This window comes from Amblyomma mixtum, chromosome 5, assembly GCF_055824585.1.
Source record: "Amblyomma mixtum isolate Tamu chromosome 5, ASM5582458v1, whole genome shotgun sequence".
NCBI classification, from domain to species: Eukaryota; Metazoa; Arthropoda; class Arachnida; order Ixodida; family Ixodidae; genus Amblyomma; species Amblyomma mixtum.
The window spans coordinates 16,942,086-16,968,226 of record NC_143016.1 but is presented as its reverse complement, the minus strand read 5'-3'; the positions used below and the strand labels follow the sequence as shown (position 1 = coordinate 16,968,226).

Genomic DNA, 26,141 nt, shown 5'->3' with positions numbered 1-26,141 from the left:
TAAGCTGGTTTCAAAGAGGGGCACGCTAAGCTGTAGGACTGCCTGCTTCCCTATCTTCTCAAATGGACAAGCCGGAAATAATGGCGTCGTACCGCTCACCGATTAACGTGTGGCGATTACGTGTTGCGATTAACGTCCCCTCATCCACACAGACCGGCTGGAAGGCGTCCGTGCATTTTCGTTTTCTTTTTTTAATAACTGTAGAATTCGATCTTTTCGCTAGTACCGCTCAATTTGCGCCGTCTTAGTTTTGTCTTCAGATCAGCGCTGAAAAGCGTCAATGCCAGTGTCACCAGCAGTTGATTTCGACGGTTCGCAAGTATTAAAACGATGTGACCTTTTTGTGGGTATTATATATATGGAGAGATCACTACTTGTGTTCAGTCAGTTGAACCTGTAATTCAAGATAACAAATGGTATGTATGTATGTATGTATGTATGTATGTATGTATGTATGTATGTATGTATGCATGTATGTATGTATGTATACATGTATGTATGTATGTATGTATGTATGTATGTATGTATGTATGTATGTATGTATGTATGTATGTATGTATGTATGTATGTATGTATGTATGTATGTATGTATGTATGTACGTACGTACGTACGTGTGTTTGTATGTATGTATGTATGTATGTGTGTATGTATGTATGTATGTATGTATGTATGTATGTATGTATGTATGTATGTATGTATGTATGTATGTATGTACTATCAGCAAGGAATGAAACGCGCACAAGACAGCTGAGCCACCAAACGCAAAATAAAAATATTTCATCCCGGGGAAGCTCAATACTTGCTCGGGTTCTTTTGACTTGGAAGGCGCGAAGACTCTTCTTCAGGAGTGGTATTCAATCGCGCTAGCATTTCCCTTCCAGGAGCTAATATTACGGCGTCTTTAAGATATCACCTCAGTTTTCTTGTTCGCGTTTCATTCATTGCTGATAGTACGTACGTATGTATGTGTTTGTGTGTGTGTGTGTGTGTGTGTGTGTGTGTGTGTGTGTGTGTGTGTGTGTGTGTGTGTGTGTGTGTGTGTACGTACGTACGTATGTATGTATGTATGTATGTATGTATGTATGTATGTATGTATGTATGTATGTATGTATGTATGTATGTATGTATGTATGTATGTATGTATGTATGTATGTATGTATGTATGTATGTATGTATGTATGTATGTCCGTCCCTCCGTCCGTCCGTCCGCAGGTCTGTCTGTCCTCTTTTCCTCCTTTTCTTCTCCCTCTCTAATGTTTACAAGCGATTACATCCAACAAGCGAGCGCAAAGACGCACGCCTTTTAAGGCATCCCATACAATCACCACAGGCAACCCACTTCCCCCGTGCAAGTACCAACACCAACATGACCTTACGACCGAAATGGTCCCTTCACCGGGAATGCGCGCGCGCAGAATGAACAGACGGGGTTCATTCAGATCCATACCTGCACCCTGGCCTCGCTGAGGTCCAGCCTGAGCGCCAGCTCCTCCCGCGTGAACACGTCCGGGTACTGGGTCTTCTCGAAGGCGCGCTCCAGCTGGTGCAGCTGGAAGGTGGTGAACGTGGTGCGGCTGCGCCGGATCTTGCGCGGCTTGTTGCCCAGCCCCGCTTCATCCATGCCCGTTTGGTGCTGGTGCATGGACAGAGTCGGTCCCTTGTCACCCGCGCCGCCGTGAAGCGAAGGGGAGGCCGCCTTGTCGGAGCAGCAGGAGCTACCACCACCCTTGGAGCGGCCGTTCACGGATCCCGGGTACGAGCCGGCCGTCTCTGCGCGCGGAAAAAGTTAGCTTCTTCCGTTCCCGTGTTCGGCAGCTGACGACATATATACAAGTGTCCATCATCAACGTCATCATCATCATCGTCATCAGCCTGACTACGCCCACTGCAGGGCAAAGGCCTCTGCTATGTCTCTCCAATTAGCCCTGTAGTTTGCCAGCTACGCCCACTGTGTCCCCGCAAACTTTTTAATCTCATCCGCCCACCTGACTTTCTGTCGCCCCGTCCACGCTTGCCTTCTCTTGTAATCCACTCCGTTACCCTTAAGGACAAGCGGTTATCTTGCCTTAGCATTACATGCCCTGCCCAAGCCCATTTCTTTCTCTTCATTGAGAGAAGTAAAAAGAAAACAGTTGCGAAACCAAAAGAACCCTATCAGATGCTGCTACATTGGTCTTGCTTTAACAATGTTGAAACATTCAAACAAATAAAATAAAAGCGTTACGGAGCTTCGGTAAAAAGATTATTCCACAATCATTTCTTTTTCATACTTTTTTCTTTTTCGTAATAAAACATTCCACGCCCTTATCATTCAAGGCTAACTTGAAGTGGCCTCTGATCGCCGGCGGTCGAATAATTTTTTTATAGCTCTAGATCTGAAATGGACAAGAAAGGGGACAACGAGTGAGGTTCTTCCATTACGAAGGCTAAAATATAAAAATCTTAGAAACAGTGGGTCGCACAGCAAGGCCCTGCAGATCGCGTGTTTGAGACCAGGGCTGCGTCAAAGTAAAGCGTGGGCTCTGTGGTGTTAGTAGTGTGTAAACGAGCATCCTTTTCCCTCTCTGGCTATATTCCCAAGGTCTTTCTTTCATGGCAGCTACTAACGTTTTTGCTCATCAGACACAACTATAAGTACAAGGAAGGAGTTGAATCATACAGCCAAAAAAACTCATTGGTGAACACCAGATATGAGGCGTATTATGTTCATGCTGGTTTTCGCTGTGACTGTGGTAGTGGTTTTAATGGTGAGCTACGTTTAAGGAAGGTAGGAGCGGTAGCTTTTGAATGCAATTAATTTCACTTACGGCAGAGAGCTATAAAGAACAGTAGCTTGGTTTGGGCTAGTTGGTAACAGTTCTTCGAAAACATAGTGCAAAAAGAACACGGACGACACAGAAGAGGACAGGACAGGACAAGACAGGCGCCTGTCCTGTCCACTTCTGTGTCGTCCGTGTCCTTTTTGCGCCTATGTTTTCGAAGAGCTATAAAGAAAACGTCTGAAAATGTCATGTAAACAGATAAACAAAGATGCTTACTCAGCTGAGAGCTATTTTCTAAACTAAAGCACCTCAGCACGCAACCACCTCGGCACAAGGAACAAGGGCTGTCACTTTTCACCACTCCTTTTGTTATCTGTTTCTTTTATCGTGTGTGTACTCAGACAGGCAGATTTAGGACACTGCGCTGCGTTCATTCCGTGTGCAGCACATAACACTTCAGTTTAATTTCAAGTATACGTCAATGTTATATGAACAGCTGCTTGAGCAAGACAAGCCTCTTCTATCTTGTATTCCAAAATTTATATTCCTTTTATAACGTTATTGGTTCTATAAGCAGTACTTTCGCCCCGAATTATAGCAAACGAATTATCACAGATATTCAGTGCAATTTGCAACAAAAATCATGTGAAGGATAATAAGCTCCATAGCTTCATTGCCTTAATCCACTAAGCCCCTTGTCGATTACCTTATTATTCTTCAGCTCTGCTTTTATTCTTGCAGTGGCTCTTGCACCTGTTTTTACTACGTGCAATATATACTGCTGTAGATGGATCACTTGTAGTTGTGTGCTCGTAGGCATAGACTGTCTTGAGGTGAGCATTAGCCATAAATTTAAATGTGAGCTTTCGCTCTGCAAGATGAGTTTCTTTGGATATGTACAACTGCAGCGTACTTAGTCTAATCCAACCGTAGTAACCCCTTTAAGAACTATTTGTAGAGTTTAGTGGATGTGAAACAGTAAAGCAAGTTTGAAATATTGTCGCAGCAAAATCGTCTCACCTTATCAGTAATGAAAAAACAAAGCACATATTGTCAGCCCTCCAATCAATCATTAGGTACTTGAACGCTGAAAGGTACATAGCACCTGACAAGCTGATTTTATGAATAACATTAGCAGCAATCAGTAAATAAAGAAAGGCATCATCATCATCTTAATCCTGACTAGCCCACTGCAGGGCAAAGGCTACTCTCATGTATCTCCAATTAACCCTGTGCTCTGGCAGTTCCGGCCACCGTATTCCCGCAAACTTCTTAATCTCATCCGCCCACCTAACTTTCTGCCGCCATGTGCTACGCTTGCCTTCCCTTGGAATACACTCCGTTACCCTTAAGGACCAGCGGTCGTCTTGCCCTCGCATTATATGCCCCGTCTAGACCCATTTCTTCCTCTTGACTTCGACTCCAAAATTAAGTGTAATATTCTTCACACATCCTGTACCACGTAAATAAAATTTATTAGTTAGACAATAGGTGCTGTATGACGTAGGCAAGGAAGAAATAATTCAGCACGGTTTCTCCGGGGTCCGTTCAGGTTTCGCGTATGCATGCCGTACACTTCACACGGAAATCGCGCAAGATGTTTCCGGCTTGCGTTCCTGTATAGCCTTATCCCGATTGTAATACATGCATGCTCTTGAAGCAAGATATGATCGCAATTAAAGGAACAATGCACGCCTTCGTGCTAAGTTAACAGCCTCTGACACCTGTGACTGCAAATATCGGTGCCTAAGTTTCAGATTCTCACCCTCTCCCGATGGCCAATCTCCAATGTGACCAAACCGCAATTATCTGAGATCATAGCTGCTCTGATGGGTGCTATAGTGAGAACTGCCTAAGGTTATCTTCATAAAATTCAGTTATCTCACGCATTTTAAGCTGTTAACTTTGCGGTGAAAAAAACTGGCATTTTCCCTAACGCATGGGGGTACCTTTAGCACCCGTTAAAATCAATTTTAACAAACTTTTCTCTCAATGCGTGCTGTGTCAAAGGTAAAGTTAGGGGTTAGTAGGTCAAACTAATCACAGGACCCAAGACAAATAAGAATCGAGGTGGCACGTGCTCCGAGGGTGTCATAAGTCATGCGTTAGAAGCTTGACTGCTTTTCGGGTCAAGCAGGAAAATACATCCAGCAATGAATTCTCTGTGCGTAAGTTGGGTAACGGTGGTACTAGTGCACCTTTCCGTGCAAATAAACATTTGCAGATAGTAATCTACTCGTCCTCGTCGCGCCTTCTTCCAACAGCTGAGTAAAGAAAGCGCAAATATGTTGAAAGAGCACTGAATGTACTGAGCGCATCCTGATCTCGTTGATACACGATTATTTCTGTGAGAAAGCCAGCAAGGCGTTTGAAACCCCTGCAATGAGTTGTCTGTTCTCAAAACATTTTTTTTTTTCGACTAAAGATAGCATGTTGGCAATGCGGCTAAGTGCAAGTCACAGCGGTATACTGAAAGTTACCGTGTACCGTCCCTTTATCCCTCCACTATTCAGTACTATAATAGACTGCATAGAACAGCATATGTCATGCGAAGGTTCGTACGGCATGCCACAGACATCGTTAGAATTTTCAGCAAACTGTTTTGAGACCTTCTATTTAAGAATGAATGAATGAATGAATGAATGAATGAATGAATGAATGAATGAATGAATGAATGAATGAATGAATGAATGAATGAATGAATGAATGAATGCCCTATCCTAAAGAAAAATTCTAACTTTTTGCATGCTGAAGTTTTGCACAAAGCTTCGCCAAAGTATTATATCCTAAAGATACTTGACCATGTAACTATCATCTGCATCCGAGCCTTCTTATCAATGAAACTCATTAACACAAACCTACACCTGAAGGAAACTGAAAAGAATCACGCACTTAATGTGTCATCTAGGGACACCAACCTCTCAAACGTCTGCGGATGGATTCAAGAAACGGCGCAAAGCAGACTACGATACGAGGCATTGTGGTGCGTGGCACGCACCTATCCTGGCCGACGGGTGCTGAGCGAGGCTGAAGTCCAGCACGGATGATGATGAGGAGGAGGCTGAGCAGGGCGGCTGCGACGTGGCCGGACTCGCAGCCGCCGCACCGGCCAGCAGCCTTTCGATGCTGTACAGCGAGAAGCGGGCAGGCTTGGTGCGCGCCGCCGCGGGCCCCGACGACGGCGGGCCTTCCAGCGGCACCGGCGGCTGCTGGGACTGCTGCATCTCGCGCAGGTGACGACGTCCCGTCTCGCACGCCGCACAGCTCCGACGGTCACGGCGCGTTTGCCGCCGAGTCCCGCGGCTCCCCCATCTTTAGGGAGGGGGGCACACCACGCGGGCTCAAGAAAAATAAGGGAGCGCGAGGAGAGGGCGCTCCGTCGGTGGGAGGTGGGGAGAAGCGGGTCGGCAGCCGCAAAACAGCGAGGAGGCAACTAGCGCCGCCACACAAGTCGTTTCGGAACTAGACGCGGGCTTTAGCGCGAGCGCGCGAGCGCTCTCTCGTTCAGCCTGCCAGCCTTTTTCCCGCTCGCGCGCTGCTGCATTCGCCCGCGCCGCCCTTCCTCCCTCCCCCGTTCCCTTCCTTTCACTCTTCGCGCTATGAAACTCCCTTCCGCGCCTCGCTCGCGTGATCGCTCCGAAGAGCCTCCGTGCGCACGTGTTTGCAGGTGCCGCTGTACCTGAATTACTTTCCTTCTCATTTTCTCCCCCTTTTTCCCGCTCTCTGTACTAATTTCATTCCTGTCTCTATGGGCGTCATATTTTATTGTGATTGGAGTTCATACCTTTGGCTGCGGCAAGGAACGCGAGATAAGGCGAGAAGATGATAAAGAACGCTCTGTACGACCTCAAGAAAGATCCATGATCCGATTAAAATTCGTGCACCATACTAGACAATTCACGAATATGGCACGAATGTAGGTTCCCTTCTATCCATATTTATCTCGCAGTCAGCGATCTGGCCTTCATTGCATACGCCTTTGGTTAAGAAAATGGCGATGAAGGAACGGAAATGAATAAGCTGCGGTGCACGTGGCGAAACGAGATGGTAGTTCTCTGCCAGCTCATCCAGAAGAAACGCGTATGGCGCGTATGTTTCATGCTGATACTCCTCATCTCGCGACAGGTGCAGGACACAAAGATATGTACAAGACGAGAACCACACTCTGTGCCGGGTCTACCACGATAGGAGTGGATGAATACACATTTATCGGGTTGTCCCTTTAGATACTTACCAAACACTTCGCCTCTCAGTTCTTCTGTAGGCCCTGAGTATTTTTGTCCCCTCGTTTGCCGGTGTTCTGTATTTTATTTCCCTGCATAAGGGAAATAGTTCCATATAGTTCCATTCTCTTCATGCGAGGTAGAGTAGAAAAACAAGTTTCACTTGAGAGTGTACTTTCAGTTTCAATGAACGGACGCTCAATTGACGAGCGCTAGCCGCGACGAGCAAATTATACCCCGCATATGGACACGCGCCGCATATTCAACCGAGAATGCACTCTAACACGCATTTATTCCCCACAAACGGTGAATATATCTGCTAAAAAGCTCTTTTAATGTCAGCTAACTCCCGTGCCTCTCGTTAAGTTTGTTATACTTACGAATATTTCATGAGCGGGACATTGTACATTTTTGTCTGTCTAATAGCTATCGTTGGCATTGCTTTGTTTTTAGTTTTCATTTATACACGTCCCACGCTGGTATGAAATAGTAACGTCAAACTTCCGTTCTCGTTTGATTATTTGTTTATCTGCTTGCTTGCTTGTTTATTTATTTGGTTTTATGGTTATGGGGGGTTTAACGTCTCAAAGCGACTGATTCAATGAGGGACACCGTAATGGAGGGCTCCGTATAATTCTGACCTCCTGGGGTTCTTTGACGTGCTCTGACATCACACGGGCCTCCAAGATTTCGCCTCCACCTGAAGGCAGTCGCCGCGGCCGGGATCGAGCCTGCGTCTTTCGGGTCAGCAGCCGAGCGCCATAACCACTGAACCACTGTAATAACCATGCACTTAGGAACAATTCTAAGCAACATTTGCATCTACCATAGGTTCTCTTCAAGCCAGCACAAGTTAGCACACTCGGCGCCTTACGAACAAGGAGGCAGACAGCGCGAAAAGTAATTAAAAAGAAAGAGGATAATGAGAGTGTTGGTAACAACCTCAAACTATATACCTCAAACTATATACACAACAAATACGCTGAAAATAATCTCAAGGCCACTTGTGAAACGTGCATTAACACTTGTGCGCACTTAATCTCGGATGGCATGAACATTTCAGGAGACGTTTAAAAAATCTAGCAACTATTCACGTTCATCGAAGTATTGCACCTAAGTGCAGGGCTGATTCTTTGTGCTTTTCAATCAAGCACAAGGCGCATGTCCGCTGAGCAGAGACCTGTAATTCGTTCTTTCATTTTCTTTTTGCACATTCAAGGTAAACTTGTTCATGCAGTGCAGACTAAAACTCCTTGTTGATGGCATCAGCTAATTTAGGCGTAACTTACTCGTCGAACTCATACTGCATGCGTCAACATTCGCAGATATGTTCCCAGAGTGACATCAGGTACTAAAGCATGTATATTTGTGTCTATCCTGTGCTGACTTCCTCGCATGATGCTTTCAACCCTTATTTTTCTTTTTTAAACGGCACCAGTAACTGAAAAAATAGACGTCGTTCCGTTGTTGGGTGGTATGTGATTTCTAACAGCCTTTCTTTCTATAGGTCTATAAAAAAGCAGAGAAAAATCTTGCAGTCCATCTGTGGAGGCAAATTTTCGTTTGCTACAATAAGTACCTGGAACAAAAGCTGACTGAATCAGCACTTGCAGATTTGCTCGAATTATGGGCCACCACCTAACAGAAGGTGGGAGGGTGCAGCACTTTCACGGTCTCAGTTTCAAGAAACAGCCTAAGCACAGAGATGGCTCAGCAGAAAGAAGATACGTTGTTTTCATTCTAAATGCGTGCTTTATCACAATATTTGCACTGTACTAATGTGATCAGTGACAACAGCAAACTGAACTCTCACGAACTAAAGATTGGTGCAGAGTTTGTAAGCTGAAGAGTTTGTAGGCTGTGGATTCCAAGAGCAGACTGATTATCCGTAGCGACATGCAATTTTCTTACTTTTGTTGTTTAGAGCAAACACTTCGTACTTATTTAAAAAAGCCTTGTAATACGTCCGCAGAAAACAATAACACAAAAAAGGCATCATCTAATGTTTACTGTTTAGTGGGTAAACAATGGTTTTGGTTTTGTGGGGTTTAACGTCCCAAAGCGACTAAGGCTATGAGAGACGCCGTAGTGAAGGGCTCCGGAAATTTCGTCCACCTGGGGTTCTTTAACGTGCACTGACATCGCACAGCACACGGGCCTCTAGAATTTCTCCTCCAAAGAAATTCTAGCCGCCGCGGCCGGGATCGAACCCGCGTCTTTTGGGCCAGCAGCCGAGCACCATAGCCACTCAGCCACCGCGGCGGCTTAGTGGGTAAACAATATGTATAAATATAGAAAGTTCGAGAAAAAGAAAAACTGGCAAAACTAGGCTATCGCTTAATATAAAGCATCCGCCGAGTACCATCATGTCCCCTCATTTTCTCCCGTTCTTCTTATCTTGCTCTTTTCCCCCTCTTTTGTCTTGGCATCTGTTTTCTTGCTTCTTTCTTCTCTTCTTCTTCTACTTTCCCTTTCTCTTTGCTTGACTTCTTCTTTCGTCTCTTCTTCGCTTGACTTGGCTTGCGGATTTCTACGACTGCATCGGACTTCAGTTACACGTCCACGCGGGGTGGGGTCCCAGTAACAGCTCCCGCCGAAGTTTTTTTTCCTCCCAGGCGCAGCACGCAGGGCACATTCATGCCATTTGTCATATTTATGGTCGAATTTCGATGGAGGTGAAATTCTAGAGACCCGTGCACTGTGTGATGTCAGAGCACGTTAAAGAACCCCACGTGGTCCAAATTTCCAGAGCCCTTCACTACTGCTTCCCTCATAGCCTGAGTCGCTTTGGGACGTTAAACCCCATAAACCAAACCAAACCAATTATCCCTAATAATCTATGAGCGAAAGAACGCGCTTCTAGTAACAAGCGCATGTTAAAACACACTTCACTCGCACCGTTAATTGGCCTCGGAAATGGCCGTACATCATATAAAATTCTTAGTTCAGCCGAAGGAAACAACGTGTTCAACGTCCGCACTCCAGGTGAAAACGGAGGTGACTCCGCTCCGATAGCTCCATATCACCCGGCAGCTTGCTCGCACCGTGCGCAGTCGCTCCATCGAGCGCAGCAGCGCAGGTGAGACTCGTCGTGAAAGATGGCTGCCGGAGTCCTAAAGCAGAGAGAAGAGAGTACGGCCGGCCGAGGAGCGAGAAAGAAGAGGAGGAGAAGGGCTCTCAATCTCGGCGTCGATTGGTCGAACCCCGAGCCCGGTGGGCGTGGCCACGAATTGGGGTGGGTGGTTTTTTCGCCGGCCGCGGCAAACGGAACGCGACACGGGAGGAGAGAGGGGATTTGGTTAACGAGATCGGGCAGCGCCGAAAGGCAAGGGGAAATTCCTCGAGACAGACGCACGCACGCCAAGAGAGACACAGGCAGCTTTCATCTGTTTCGTTTAGTTACGGATTGCTTTGTCCTTTTTCTCTTGTCTCAGAGAGCAACTTTTCTGTTGTTCCACACCCAGGACGTTATTCCTGCTGGCAGCCAAAGCTGTACCTCTCTCGCTGACCCCTTTCGCAGCTGCGAGTGCGATAGAATTTCCTCCTCTTGTATGCTTTCGTTTTGCTTTCATGGCGAACATTCCTCGCTCTTTTCCTTTTCCCCTGCTCTAAGGTAAAAAAAAAAAAGCTGAAAAAAAAATGGTGATGCGGGATGAAAGGGGTACCCGCTTGCCGATGTTGTTTCCAAAGGAAAAATTCGAGATAGCGAGGTGTTAAGAACAGCCTCGGGAAAGAATTCCTCTCTGGCGTCTTGTTAGCTACAGAGATCAAAATGGAAGCATGCTTTGAGAATGACGGAATGATTGCAGCTACAGTGACCGATTCAGGATGTAGCTGACTCGGTGACGGTTAACGAGGGTGATGACACATTGACAGCTTACAATCTAGAAAGTAGACGAAATATTCAAGAAAACAATTAAAAAATAAGTAATATAATTATTGGAAAAAGTAACGCATTTGGCGATTTTGCATTGATCAATGGTCATTTTGCAAATAGCTGAAAGAAACGAGATTTAAAAAATAAAGAAAAAAAGAAACGCGTACCGTGCCCCCAATATGACAAACCACGGTGAGAGACGTGTCCATTGTCCATAGCTTCTGCGCGATGTGACATTACTGTATATTCACCCAGCGAATGTAACCAAACGCTTAAGGCCACACTTAAAATAAAATGTCATCCGCAGAAATATCAAAGGACAAATCGCAAAATTTCGTTGAAGTTATCGTTGATTAGGACATGTTGACGGTCTGGTTAGTGCAACTCTGCAGAGATGGCAAAGTTGCGCTAAAAACACGCAGAAGACAGAGTACAGGACGAGCACAACACAAAATACAAGGTGAGTGACGAGCGAGTTGCTGCCATCCAGCACTTTGTCTTGTGTGCGTTTTGTTGAGCAGCTTTGCCAAGTATAGGTAAGTTATCGTTTATTACTCTTCTGCGCAGCTCCTGCTGAGATCGTTATCTCTTTTTCAATGGAGTCGACTTTTCCCCAGACGTGGTTGAGTAAGAAAAAAAAAAGCGAGAAAGTTAGGGTAAGCGTTAGCTGGCCATTTAATTAAACACAACAGGCCCCTTGAAAATATAGGTGAAAGGTGGCTTAGAAATTGCAGCAGCGCGTAGGGAAAGCAGGACAAGAGAGGAGCACCGCACTGGCGCCCATTAGGAAATTAATTTTATTGAAGAGGCCGCGGCTAGAAATAAATGAGCGTATTGGACACACGAAACACGTTATTAAGGAATCACCAAGCTTTCGATATCTATAAAGCCACATGTAGTGAGAAGTTTAACTGCCCGCTCTTGGATTGTCAAACCTGTCGAGTAGATACATTTCCTCTTCTGGCTATGTCAAAAGGCTCGGCAATTTCCACAACTGGCTAGATGCCTTGCAGCAACCATATCTGATTCGTTATGTACGCTATTCTGGCGACCGCAGGTCGTGGGCTCGCGTATGGGACCACCACCACGGTTTGCAAGGATGGTTTTTACTAGCAGAACACAAGGCACGAACTTTCCCGTCATTATGAGCAACCCGTTCCGACGTCGTGATTCAAATTTAAATGCTGGTTAAGTGCATGTTAATTTCGCATCGGTATGCCGATGCTGTAATCCAGGCGTAGCGAGGCGCAGAATTTCCGAATCAAGAAAATACGTATCTCTTATATTGCAGCGAATTGTTTTCTAACGCTTGCTTGTTTGAGCTGTCTGCTCGAAGCCGCCAGCAAGCGGTCTTATCAGTTTGTTTAAAATGTAACAGGGGCTTAGGTCAGTGTTTAGATCAATGGTCCTACTAACCACGGCGGATTTCAGACTCAGCGGTCAGGCTGAGCCAGAGATCAAAGAGCTCTGGGATGAGCGGGGTCTCGCTTTGAGCGATGACAGGCTAGGCTAGCGGCAATGCCCATCTTCTTCACAATGGCCCCGGGGGCAAAAGGTGCCATCCTGGCGACTCCCGGTGCCGACAACACAACCGGGTCGTAGCACAGCTTGGGCCGTGGAACACGCGCAGTCTCGCGGCCACGTCGGCGGAGATCGGCAGACGGACGGCGTAAGTGGCTCAATAACGTAGTTGACCGGAGATGTGCGCTCCAGGACACAGTACGGGCCATAGTATTTGGAAAGAAGTTTTTTTTCCAAATACCAATTGAATTTGGGTGGCTTTGAAGGAGTTGTCCGAATACCAATAGAAATAGAAGTTTGGTGGAGGTTCGGGTTGATATTTTCGTACAGCCCTGGACCTCTGCAGCCGCACGCTATTTTTCCCAGGACAATAACGCCGCTCCCTCTGGTTCTCGTCTTGAGCCTGCGCACTGGCACCCCGATATTCCCCTATGCCCCTAACTGATAAGTTCACCCTTATCTAAAAGTCTCTACTGATGCCAAACCGTCCAGGGAGCATTTTCGGGCGTCGGCGTGTCGGTTCGTTGATACATTTAGGAACTTTAATTCCATGCTACAGTGGATAGGTCGCATCGAACCACTCACACATTAAAAAGATCTTTAGCTCCTGTTCGCCACTTTAACTCGGGCTGTCTTTCTCTTCTTTTTTCATTTTTTCTTCCCTTGTATACTATATACACTGTTTTTTGTTTTGCTTTGGTTTGCGTGCTTTTGATTTGTTTCATAGGACAGGAAATTAAATAAAAGCGGTGATGGCGTAGAAGACTGGAAAAGGACATTGAGATCGCGCCCTATGATATAAAATTCTTGCCTACAGTGGAAGGCTATAAGGCTATGGGACTGTTTAGCCTGTGGAAGAGCAGCCTGATTGATCACCATGCAGAGCCCTCATATCCAGCGAATCTCTGCTCATTGAGCAGTGTGCTTTGGTGTGGGAGGTATATGCTGCGCAAGGTAGACCTGCTGTCTGGCTGCCTTTTCTCGATGCGTGTGTGTGTCTCTTGGGATCTTGATGTGCTGGCAGGATGATAACAGGATGCTGCTTGACTATGTATGACGGATTATTGGGATGCGGTCTGGTTAAGTCAGGCTAGAAGCCTGTCAGGTTTGTTGTACTTCCACGCAATAAAGAAAAAAAATGGTTATAAGGTTCTAACCCAGTCAAACCGAGTAGACGTGCGAAAGCATGTGTATAGCCTGATTGGCTCATGGTTTTGCTTAGCTAAATCGCAGGCACGTCTGGCGATGATATTAGACTTAGGTTGAGCTCTGATCGAGGTTAAGCTGATCTGTTCGAGCTGCAGATGGAAGTTGAGGGAGATGATGATGAGTAATGCACAGCGCGAGTGTGTGTTGCAGATCCACATTGAATCCCTCGTTCAGTCTCCTGCTGACATCGCCAAGGCTTGAGAGGGAATTGCGTGTGGCCTAGAGCGTTGATTTACATCTGCACTTAGTTCTCCAGCTCATTCACATGCATCTCAAGTGATTTCATTGAGGTCACTATGCCTGAGCTTTCGCAAATTGTTCTGCGCCTATCCCCAGCGGCTCCTGGCCCCGATAAGGTCACTGATTAAAATTTTGTTTAACGAATCTCCTGAAGACCTATTGGCTCTAGTTAATCATTTCCTTAAAGGTCCTTGAATACCCCATGAGTGGCGTCTTGCGGAAATAGTTTCACTACTTGAAAAACAAGGGGAAGGTTTCACTTCAGAAAACTACGCCCGATTTCATTAACATCGAATTTAGTGAAATTGGTGGAACCGGTCTTGCTTCATCATACCATGCATTTAATTTCTGCAAATGATCTCTTGAACTCTTGTCAAATCCGTTTCAGACCGGGCTGTTCAATTTGGTGTGCTCATACTGACCTTGAGAGCCGTATTAAATTATCTCGCAGCACTAAACAGTTTACCGCGCTTGTCACTCTGGATATCAGTAAAGCCTACGACAGCGTCGAGCCCTCGACACTGTCACACAGATTATACAGGACCTTAATTTCCCAATCAATTTCGTAGCCTGGACCTCTGCTTTCTTGGAAAACAGAGAATTTTATTGCTGCCGAAATGATGTTTCTTCTAGGAAATTTCGACAGACAAGAGGTGTACCGCAAGAGTCAGTTCTTTCCCCTGTTCTTTTTAACAACTTTCTAGACTCCATTCCATGCATCCATAATGTGAAAACTTATGTGTACGCCGATGACATCGCATTTTTCGCCTCTGCAAGTGATATTCACTCTCTTTATCAAACCTTGCGGGATTACCTCAATATTCTTGACAACTGGTTAGGAAGCATTCATCTGATCCTCAATGTGAAGAAATTCGCCTTGTTGGTCTTCCCGGTTTCTCATCCTGTAAATATCTGCGTTGCCTATAAAAATCACATAATTCCTCATTTTCAAACAGTGAAGTACCTTGAAGTGACATACAACTCTACTCTTTCCTGGCGGGCACATATTGAGCAAGTTTCTACAAAAGGAGTTGGGGCAGTTGGCATCCTGCGTAGGCTTTGCAGCGCTAGGTCAGGCATGAGAGGGCACACACTCCTGCTGATATATAAAATGCATGTCCGCCCAATTTTTTAGTTCGGCTGTGTTGTATTCTCAGGAGCTCCTGCCTATAAACTTAGCCCTCTTGTGCTCTTGGAGCATGAGGCGTTGCGCCTCTGTTTGGGACTTCTAAAATATGTAGCCAATGTTGTCCTGCACCTTGAGGCGCGAATTCCATCTTTACTAGCTAGGTTTCGCCTTTTAACAGTTCAATTAAACTTGTGCGATTCACCTCTTCACACCTCCAGTATAATATTTCTTAGTCAACCTGCAGTCTTTTTAAATGCCACCTGGTCTCGTTTGCAAACTCCGCAGATATGTTTCGTGCAGTGTCTCCTTTATCCCTTAAACATTCATTTCACAGATCTCCATCGAATGTATAACATCTTTCCTTCAGTCAAGATTGCATTTGATGACATTTTCCCATCTAATTCAAAGCTGAAGCCCTTTCTTCTCCTTCACGGTTTGTTGCAGGACCACCTAAGGTGCTTTCCTACTCATATTCTCATTGCTACCGATGCCTCGCAGGATCGTGAAATGGCAGGTGTGGCCATTTTTTAACCTACACTGGGATGGTCCCTTTCTCTCCGTCTTCCTGACTTCACTCCAGTTTATATGGCCGAATTATTAGCAGTAATTTTAGCCTTACGTAAATTAGATCCTACCATTTCCCAAGTCATGGTTATGATGGACTCTCTATCTATTTGCTCTACATTATCATCACCCGCTGAGTCTCTGGTATTACGCCTCTTTAAGCAGCTGATCCAGCTCCATCTAAATTCGGTGCGGTTGCTTTGGGTACCGGGGCACATGGGCATTCAGTTAAATGAGGCTGCCGATTCCTTAGCAAGGGCCTCTCTCTGCGGCCTAATAATTGCTGTCCTGCCAACCTGCGCATATAGAGCTGCGGTGAGGTTTCGCAGTTACACATTATTTCAGGAATTTTCAGCCTCGGTGCTTACTTCATCTCCCGAATATCAACATCTTCTGCATCCTTGATGTAGCGAAGACTGGCGCTCAGCGCAGATTGGAGGTCTCTTTCACGCGTTTGCGGTGCCGAGTTCTCTGCTAAATTTCTAGCTTCACAGATCTGGCCTGACGGTTTCTCCACTGTGCCCATTTTGGTTGGTTGGTTGGTTTATGGGGTTTAACGTCCCAAAGCGACTAAGGCTATGAGAGACGCCGTAGTGAAGGGCTCCGGAAATTTCGACCACCTGGGGTTCTTTAACGTGCACTGACATCGCACAGTACACGGGCCTCGAATTTCTCCTCCAAAGAAATTCAGCCGCCGCGGCCGGGATCGAACCCGCGTCTTTCGGGACAGCCGCCGAGCAACATAGCCACTGAGCCACCGCGGCGGCTGTGCCCATTTTGTGCCCAGCCTGAGACAGTGGATCACTACCTGCTGTTCTGCCGCCGCTTCTCTTCTTTGAGGAGGCGCATATTAGAAATTCCGTTTCACCAGCTGGGTCTGTCTGTGTCCACTGCGGTTGTTCTTTCCTTTGGCGCTTCTTCGCTTGGACGAATCAACAGGAGTGCGCGCTGTGATGTTCAAATTTTTCTTCTAGAAACGCCGCGACTCCCATGCTAATTTTAATTTAATTTTATTTTTTTCTAATTAATTTTATTTTTCTGATTTTCAAAATTTTATTTATTATTTTGTTTGTGTCTCTTTCAGTCAGTGCAAAATTGAACCATTACATCTGTTGCATTGGAATTTGCACATAAAGCCAACGTCCCATCTTCGATCTCCCAGCTAACAGGTCCCCTGTCGTTGCGTCGCCCAATCTGTCAGCCTATACCCTATTACTACTCCTTTTCCTCTATAAATGCTCCTCTTTCCAGCAGTTCACCGCCTGTGTCTTGGCCACTCCCCCGTAGTGGGTATCTGCCATCCTTATTTGAAGCCAACCAACCAACCAACCAACACGATGCGTGATCGGCGGCGGTGATAGCGTAGTGCTCTCGTGCAGCGGCCAGCGAAGCTGATCTGTTCGCTCAGCCGCGACAGGGTCTCACATAGAGGGTGTCACCCCGACAGGGCGTTGTACAGACTCCGGGTTTTTGCTCCAACTAGGCTTCTATACTAGCGCATGAAAGTGGTGTCTGACGCTGCATACAGATAGTTTGGCCGTTTCTGTAAATGTTTGTTTATTATACCATCGCGCTCAAACGCGATGGAAAGATGAATCTTGTCTTATGGCAGCTGTTGCCATCTTATCTTTGCAAATTATTGAACTTCAACCACCTGCCTGACTGCCGCCCCCTGCTATGCTTGCAATATGTTGGGTCCCATTCCGTTACGCAATCATCGCAACGATGGCATAGGGGTAGGGCATCCGCCTCACGTGCAAAAGGCCTTTGGCTTGAATTCCGGTGCCACCGCAACTATTCAAAGCACTAAAAAACCCTGAGTGCTGTAGAATTGAATAACCAAGCCTGGGGTGCGGCCTGATTCAAGCAACCAGAGCCGACAACGGATCTTCTAACCAAAACTCTGGCATAGTACTTGGCCACCACATTCTATATATATATACACCAATCAAAGTATAGTGCTAAGCAGTAAATATAATAACTATTATAACGGTTTCTTAGTACACAATATTCGAAAAAATTTCGCAAAAGAACAATCGACCATTTAATAGTTCTAAAGTTACAAATAGGCGAAGACAGCTGGTGTTTAAAAGGACACAATGGTTATCTGGTGCGCTAGAAACGTTAATGAACGCCTTATATGTGCACACAACGTGAGTTTTTATTTTTTTTTTTAATCTCACACAAACTGTCTGAAAAGGTTTTGACTATCATATCGCACGAAGACAAGTCCTAAAGAGCGCACAAAGGTGCAAAGTGCGTCATTGGACACCTCAGTCACAATGTGATTTAAGAGGTTAAAGAAAAAAAAAGAGAGGGAATAAAGGGACAAATGGCACACTTTTATGTATACTAGTGAAATTCGCATAGCCATACACCCGTCAGCGTACTTAGCAAGAAAAAAATGGGGGGTATTCTGAGGACACCGATTAGTCCTGTCTATTAAAGAAGCCAAAAAACCGCTTTTGTCTTCGCGGATGGGTCGTGTCGACGACGGTGACGTGGAATGCAGACTAAACAGACTTATCGCATCGGTGTCTAGGCCTAAGACGCACGTCCATGGACAACATGACAGACGCCTGTAGGCGTCGGATACCCCTGCGTCTGTCCTCAGGGAAAACTTGACCATTTCTGCGCTCGAATCAAATGATTAACTGAAGCAAGGAGTTTTAGCCTGCATCTTACTGATCTACTTGTCGAACGACAAGAATATCCCGACTGCTTTCAGAGCAATGCCGACGTCCGTGAAAGTTCCAGCCTCTCATGACTTCCACTCACCGTACAAGTAGGCGACTGTAATGAAACAGAGCGAACAGCAAGCCAACTTATCGCTGAATCAGAAGTTTGTCGACGCCGGCGATATGTTCTTGGCGAGGATAGCACTGCTGAAGCAAGCATTACCGTCATGTTTTGCCGCGCCTGCACATGTCGTAAAAGGCTGTTTATAAGAGCGTTAGCTCTTATTCATCACGTTTCTCGATTTCTTGGGGTCTGCTACAACCTCCCTTCGGCGAGACATTTTTTAAGTCCGAGGAATTGAATATGGCGGCCTCCATAGTAAATCGATATAGAAACCTAATTGGTGATTGACTGGCGACGTCATTAGTGTATCGAATTGGTGATGTCACTGATTTTGTGACGATATAATTAACTAGTCACGTGACTATGTTTAATCGCTTTTAACTTAGTAATTAATGAGGCATCATCAAACGAATTAGATATTTGGAATCCTCCTGGAGCACTTTACAACTTGGGAGGCTTGGGAGACCCTACTGCGCTCCGAGGACCCGGCCAAGCAAACCATCTCCACATGCCGGGCTGCCAGCGTCATGAGCCTCTCATGAACGTTTGAGTGCAGTGGGGCCGTGCGGGGGCCCAAGGACCGACGTGTCCAAAACTCCCTTGTTCAAATAAAGTTTTCATCATCATCATCATCATCATCATCATCATCTATGTAAGTACAACAGGTCAGACACCAAAATTAACTCATGAATTTAATATTTAGTTATGGCTATGCTTATATTTAATTGCATATAATTAACAAACCGATAACGTATTCATAATAGGCTCGGTGAGTAGGACATGTTAGACATCAATATTCTCTAATGAGGTTAATATTTACTTAGGGTTAGGCTTAACATGGTGGCCATGTCGTCAGTACTCGGCTGTTCACAATTTCATACCTCCTGGCGACCGGGCACCTACCTCCTTGAGGTAAGGAAAAATGGCCCTCCAAACCGTCGAAAAACTTTTTCGACCCAAATTGGTCAAAAATATCCGACCTTTAAGGCGATAGGCGCCTACTCGCCGTAAGGTATGGAAAAGTAGCCTAATCACGTGGCAATACATCACATGGGCGATAGATGGCACTACCGAACAGCTAACGCTAGCTAACTATCGTTACTTCAACGTCCTCCAGACGGTGGCGGCTTTTTTTTTTTTACCTTCTTTATTACCTTTGAAAACGAACAAATCGCCGCTTCCATTTGAAAAGACTCGCATATCTCTATATAACAATTAGATTGCCTTGGATCAGGATATTTTGTTTGTTTACTTGTTTGTTTCCTTCTGTCTTTTCACTTTCTTTCCTTCTTTTCTTCTTTCTTTCAGAGTGTTGACTTGTAGGTCGTCGAGGGCTGGGCTACAGCGTCAACAAAGCCGCAGGAATACATCGCAGACAACAAATATGTGAATAAAGAAAGAATAACGGAAACTCTCTATTTAAAAAATGCAGTTAATGTCACTTTTAACACAAACAAACAACTAAAGCTCTGTTCATTTCATCACACAGTATAGACAAGAAAATTAAAGCAACTCTCTTTGCCTTTTTTCAAGCTTTTCAACTGTTTTCCACTGGGTCGTTAAACCCAACGTACCAAACCATTTCTTCATTATTTGACGCATGCGGCGGCAGATATTTCACCTCTTGCCACACGTAGTATGTACTGTCAAAGGTGCAAGCAAGGGCGTATAACGCTAGTATGGAGTTATACTCCAACATGAACAAGCCTGTCGCAGACAGTACGTTCTACTCCGTTGATGCTCGACATATAATTAAAGCGGGGAGATTTTCCACCTTTTCCCGAACATTTGTGGTGTCAAGGTGTCAAGCCAGGGTAAACAATGTTGAATTGTACGCCATCAGAAACAAACTCCTCGCAGGTTCTCACTCTATGCAGGCGCACTTTGCTTCATGTTTCTGCGAAATTTACGTTGCTGTGCCGTTTGCTTTGTAACTTGACTAATTTTGCGAAGAGTATTGTGAGCGAGGCAGTTCACACAAAAATAAAACTGGCAGTGGCTTAGCTCCGCTAGGCCATATACGTAGCGAAAGCGGTTTCGTCTACTGACATTTCGGTAGCGACACGCCGTCGTTGTCGTTCAGCAGCTTGGCGACATCTCTTCGCGAGACGTTCCGCTCATTCTTCAGGCGTCTCAGCCGCATAGCGAAGTGATGACGTCATGCACGGCGGAAGCATGCCTTGTATGAATGTTGAGAAATAAAAATTGAATCAATCAAAAAAAAAATAAACTCGGCGCAACGGCTGCGGCGGAGCGATTGCGCGGCGCAAACCTGGCTCCAGCGCAACTGGTTGCCATGGTAACAGCGCATGCGCAGTAGTGGCCTTTGCCCGTCTCCGCAAAATGCACTTCTGCTATAGCATGGTGTAGCTTTCGCTACAAAAGCGCGTTTATTTGCAAGCTGTGAGAAACGTTAGACGATCTCTGGGCACGACCTCCCTTATGCGAAAGAGAAATGGTTTAGTTTGGTTTGGTTTGGTTTGGTTTGGTTTGGTTTATGGGGTTTAACGTCCCAAAGGGACTAAGGCTATGAGAGACGCCGTAGTTGAGGGCTCCGGAAATTTCGACCACCTGGGGTTCTTTAAAGTGCACTGACATCGCACAGCACACGGGCCTCTAGAATTTCTCCTCCAAAGAAATTCAGCCGCCGCGGCCGGGATCGAACCCGCGTATTTCGGGTCAGCAGCCGAGCACCATAGCCACTGAGCCACCGCGGCGGCCGAAAGAGAAATGCCTAATTGAGAAGAAACGACATACACGAGCAATGGCGGTGGGAAGTCACTTTAAAACATATATTGCTTTACGCGTGCACATCTGGAGCCACATGCAGTAAGGAGACGCTTGTCAGGCTGAATCAGAATTCAGCACTTGAAGTAGGTAGCCTAAGTGTAGAGGCGAAAACAGAACGCTTCGATGCTGGGCCTACACACAACGAACACAAGGCGCAGCAGCCTCCTGCGACGTCAGTCAGTCAAGTGCACGGGTATGTTACACTTCTCGTTTTTTAGAGGAGGTTCTTGTTCTTTTCATCCTGCTGATGTCCAGCTGTCGTATGACATGTGGGTTCATCATCCCTTTACTGTTTCAGCCCTTTCGCATCAGCGCCTTACTCCTGCAGCGACCGCTAATCAAGCCAATCAGCAATTCCTGTCCATAGGCAATGGTCTGCACCAGGACATTCATCTTACAGTGACACCGAACTTTACCGCTGTGTTCCTTATGTCGCTCATCTTCCATCTCCCTTCCATCCGCCAAAGCTCATCGGTCATTTCATAATAGGCCACGGTCGCTTTCTTTTTATTTTCATCGGTGTGAGCTCCGCCCTGACAAAAAGTATCCTTTTGAACTAGCTTGTGATTCTCTTTCTCATTATATTGGTAACTGTGTTTTAGCTTCACATATTGCTAGTAAAATCCATCGCATCTTGCATCCACGTATTCTCGAGCAAACAGTTTGTAACGCCTTCTCAGTAAATCGCGTGCATATGCCTTTATCAAAACAAATGGTTGCAATTGTGAGTAGCGCATTGCCGGACTATCGCCACACTGTCACTCATCCAAAGGCTTCATAGTTTTTTTTTTCTCGTCTATTTTGATTTTTTACCTTCTTTACCGCACTACATGTGAGTCTATAGGTCCTATGCTGAATGGCCACAGACCTAAGTGGAAAGGCATGAATCCCGCTTTTCTGGGTAGCCCAGTGCCGCACTGCCAATTAATGATGATGATGATGATGTCCTCCGGCTTAATGGCACATACCCACGGCGGAGGATTGGCCACTGCCTATTGCTTTCGGCTCTTTTCCTCCTTTTCCCTTTCATTACTTGCCTTCTTTCTCGTGCCCTGTTTTGTTATCATGTTTTTTTCGTGGTTTTTCTATGGTGTTCTATTATGACAACATAAACTGTTTTATTTTCTTTGTAGGCTCATGGCGCTTTATTTTAACGGGTATTTTTTTTCTTTATTTGTTTTTGCATTGTACCTGCCACCTGGTTTTTATTTTGTTCGCATCAGCCAACATCTACGAGTATCCTGCCCTTCGCTTTGTCTGCACTAAAGGCATACTGTGCCTCTACTTATTTTCCAATCGACGTTTGATTTTAAATTACATTGTCGGTTTCTTTTCTATCCCCTGTTCATTTAATTTTGAATGGCTCAGACCTGTGATAGCCATGCTGGGACAGGAATTTCTTGATCTTTTCTTTTATTTTTCTTTTGGTTTTTGTCTATCGGAGGGATTCCAAAAAGAGGAAAATGAGGGAGAATTCGCGCTCTACGATGGCGATATACCTGTTGTATTACTCTGTACACCTGGCACTGCAAGCGCCGCACTTTTTCTTTCGAACGCATATAGTTTTTCTGGCACCCTCGAAATAATACTCTAGCTCGACATCTTATTCTTTAGCGAACACTGCACCTAATCGATTCGGAGCTGCGAATCAATAAATTAATGATTCCAACATTTCAGCGACCTTTTACTAGGTGCGATCAGTAGGGCCCGGAAATTTAGGCAGTAAAGAACCCCGAAATAGGCAGGCATCTAGGCTCTAAAAAATATTGAAATAGGCGCTATAAAGCAAAAAATAGACGCTTTGAATAATACTCTTTATTCAGAAGTACAAGATTTGTAAGTCAAACACGGAGCGTGTGGAGTCCTCAACTGACGCAATAAAGCGCATTCTCAGGTTTTCGAACTTGAAGCTGCTTCGGTTTTCGTTAAACATAGCTTTGTACTTTAAAAGGCTTCTTGTGACATCGCATGAACTTAGTGGCGCGAACCTAAAACATGAGAGTTGATAAAGGCTTAGGCCTTCAGGTGATGTGGCCGGGGAGTGCATATTGCAACCGCGCAAAACGACGCAGGACGAAGAGAGGAAAGCACAGTCGTTTTGCGCGTCGTTTTGCGCGGTTGCAATATGCACTCCATAGTCAACCACCAACTAGCCCGCCTTCACTTGTTAGATGTGGCCGTATCGTCTCCGCGTAGAAAGACTCTGATTTGGGAAATTGTTTCTAGGCATTTATTTTTTTCGACCAATTGTTGCATCTTCGTAGAAGCAGTACCGCCCTTTCCTTCCAGTCCCCGAAGTGCTGCGGTACTTCTGCCTCTACCTTCAACGATTCATCTATTGAGAGTCCAGCCTTTTCCAACTTTATCATTCTTTCCGTCAATGTTGAGAAGGTGGCACTAATGTATGTCAGGTCTCTTTCCAAACTCGCCTCTTGCTACACTTCGAGATAAACACTTCGTTACACTACGTTCAAGTTACAAATCGAGAAAAACGTTCGGCGAGACCCGCGCCTTTTATGCGTGCATCGGCGCGTGCCTTTCACCATACATGGACAGATGTCTCAAAATTGGAAAACGGCACCGACGTCCGAAATGCCGGATTTAGGCATTTATAGGCATAAAGTGCGGTTAAAAAGATAGCGACCCGCCCATTTTCATGCAAGAAAATTTAACACGCCGAAATAGAGAACTGCTTCAGGCAACTAAAGTCTGTGCCAAAGAAAAAGGCTATAAGTTCACTTGGTATGTCAATGGAAAGGTTTTCGTTAGGCGAAGTGAGGGAATGAGTGCCATTCATGTGAAGGGAAAGGGCGATTTGGATCGGCTATAGCACTCGGCATGGTATCTTTCGAGTTTCTTCTTGAAACATAATCGACATGCAGCAGATGTATTATCTGCCCAGTGACTTGAACCGCACTGCTTCGTGTGTTGCGCTGACAACGCTTAACGCTATTCACCTGAACGCACGCTCTGTAAAAAACAAGATAATGTGTTTAGAGGAGTTCTTTGGCGAATTTTCATTTGCTTTTTCTTTGATCATGCTCAGTGAGACTTGGAGCACAGATGATTCCGACGTTTTCAGGATGCCCAACTACAAAACTTATTATTTGAACCGCTCCGGCCTCCAGGGGGGTGGAGTGGCTTTACTGGTGTCAGATGACATTGAATGCGACAAGCTGGACTCGTACAGTCTTATTACTGAAGATTTTGAAGTGCTATCAGTCTGTACTGGCAGGTTCGTGTTTTCGGTCTGCTATCGTCCACCTAAGGGAAATATGGTTAGGTTTTTGGAATTTTATGACTGTTTTCTTTCGTTTATAACAGATAACAAATACACTCTAATAGCTGGAGGTGATTTTAATATCGATATGTTGAAGGATAACTCCTCTACTAGAGACTTTAACGCAGTCTTGGCCTCGAACGGATTTATTAATCTTATTAACGATCCAACAAGGGTAACACAAGAAAGTGAGTCACTTCTTGATCTGCTGATTACGAACACTTCCCAACCGATAGTTGAGTCGGGCGTAATATCATGTGCGATCAGTGACCACCTTCCAGTGTTTGCATGCATAAATAAGACTAGACTGGTAAAGTACCGGCAGGAGAAAGCGAAGTACCAAAGTATAACCAATGCTACCCTCAATTCATTTCACAGCTCACTGGAACAAGTTGAGTGGGATAGTATTGACGTTACCAGTGACGCAAATGAGGCTTACGATGAGTTCCTCCAAGTATTTAAACGGCTCTACCATTCCTCTTTCCCGCTAAAAGTGCGTGCAATAAAGCGTAAAACTCGCAAACCTTGGATATCTTCTGAGTTGCGCCAAGAAATTAAAACGAAAGATAAACTGTACAAAATCTTTTTAAACACACGTTCAACAGATGACCTAAGCATTTTTAAGAAATACAGAAATATATTAACAAAAAAGCTACGTCTCGCTCGTGCGGAATACTTTGCGACATTTCTTGAAATTAAAAATGGTCGCCACGATCTGTTGTGGTCAAGGTTGAATTTCTTACTGAGGCGTGAGCAACCACAGGCTGCCCCGCGGGCTTTAAAGCTTGATAATAAAGATGTATCCGGCAGAGAGTTGGCAGATGCCTTCAACAACTTTTTTACCACCCTTGCCCATAACACCCCGTCAAGTGATTTCAACACCTATTTTAGCTCTTACAATAGGGACACAATATTTCTGAACCCAGTTACGACAGAGGAGGTTATATCAGTCGTACAAAACCTAAATAACAGCCATAGCTGTGACATTGACGGCATTCAAGTGAGGCCTGTCAAGCATGTTATAAGAGTTATTGCCCCTGTTCTTGCAGATATATTTAACTTATGCTTTACTACGGGCACATTTCCTAAAAAAATGCAAATAGCCAAAGTAACAGTTTTGTATAAGAAAGGAGACCGCAATGATTTAGGAAATTATAGACCAGTATCGATACTCCCAATCTTCTCGAAAGCTTTTGAAAAAGTTCTGTATACACGGTTGTCTGATTTTATTGATAAACATGACCTTTTGTCACCTAATCAATTTGGGTTTCGTAAAAATAAATCTGCCGAGTTAGCACTACTCGAACAAAAGGAATATATACTAACACAGTTTGAAAATAAGGCCTTTGTTATTGGTGTCTTCGTGGACTTCTCGAAGGCATTCGATTTAGTAAACCACAGTGTACTCCTGAAAAACTTGGAGCGTTGTGGTATTCGTGGACTGGCTCAAATGATCCTGAAATCATATCTTTCGCATAGAAAACAGGCTGTAAGCATAGACAATGTGACATCTGAACTAAAATTTGTTACTTCTGGCGTTCCCCAGGGTAGTATATTGGGACCATTACTTTTTAATATGTACCTGAATGATATCTCCAACATTAACTCCGCCGCTAAATTTATTATCTACGCTGACGACACCAGCATCTTTTTTACTGGAAATGATCTTGATCTCGTTGTTCGGGAATGCAATGACACCTTGAGTGAATTACAAAAGTGGTCCGAATCCAGATACATGCGTAT

General features: G+C 45.1%; 1 protein-coding gene across 1 annotated transcript in view; it reads right to left on the bottom strand.

Annotated features, from left to right (window-relative positions):
* LOC149341394 (uncharacterized) overlaps positions 1 to 26,141 on the bottom strand; it is a 57,225-nt gene that overhangs the window by 17,970 nt on the left and 13,114 nt on the right. The window contains exons 2-3 of the mRNA XM_089541961.1: positions 5,762 to 6,075; positions 1,449 to 1,771 (exon numbers count right to left, since the gene is read on the bottom strand). Coding sequence (XP_089398087.1) covers positions 1,449 to 1,771; positions 5,762 to 5,987 — 549 coding nt within the window. The 5' untranslated portion in view covers positions 5,988 to 6,075. The remainder of the gene's footprint in view (positions 1 to 1,448; positions 1,772 to 5,761; positions 6,076 to 26,141) is intronic.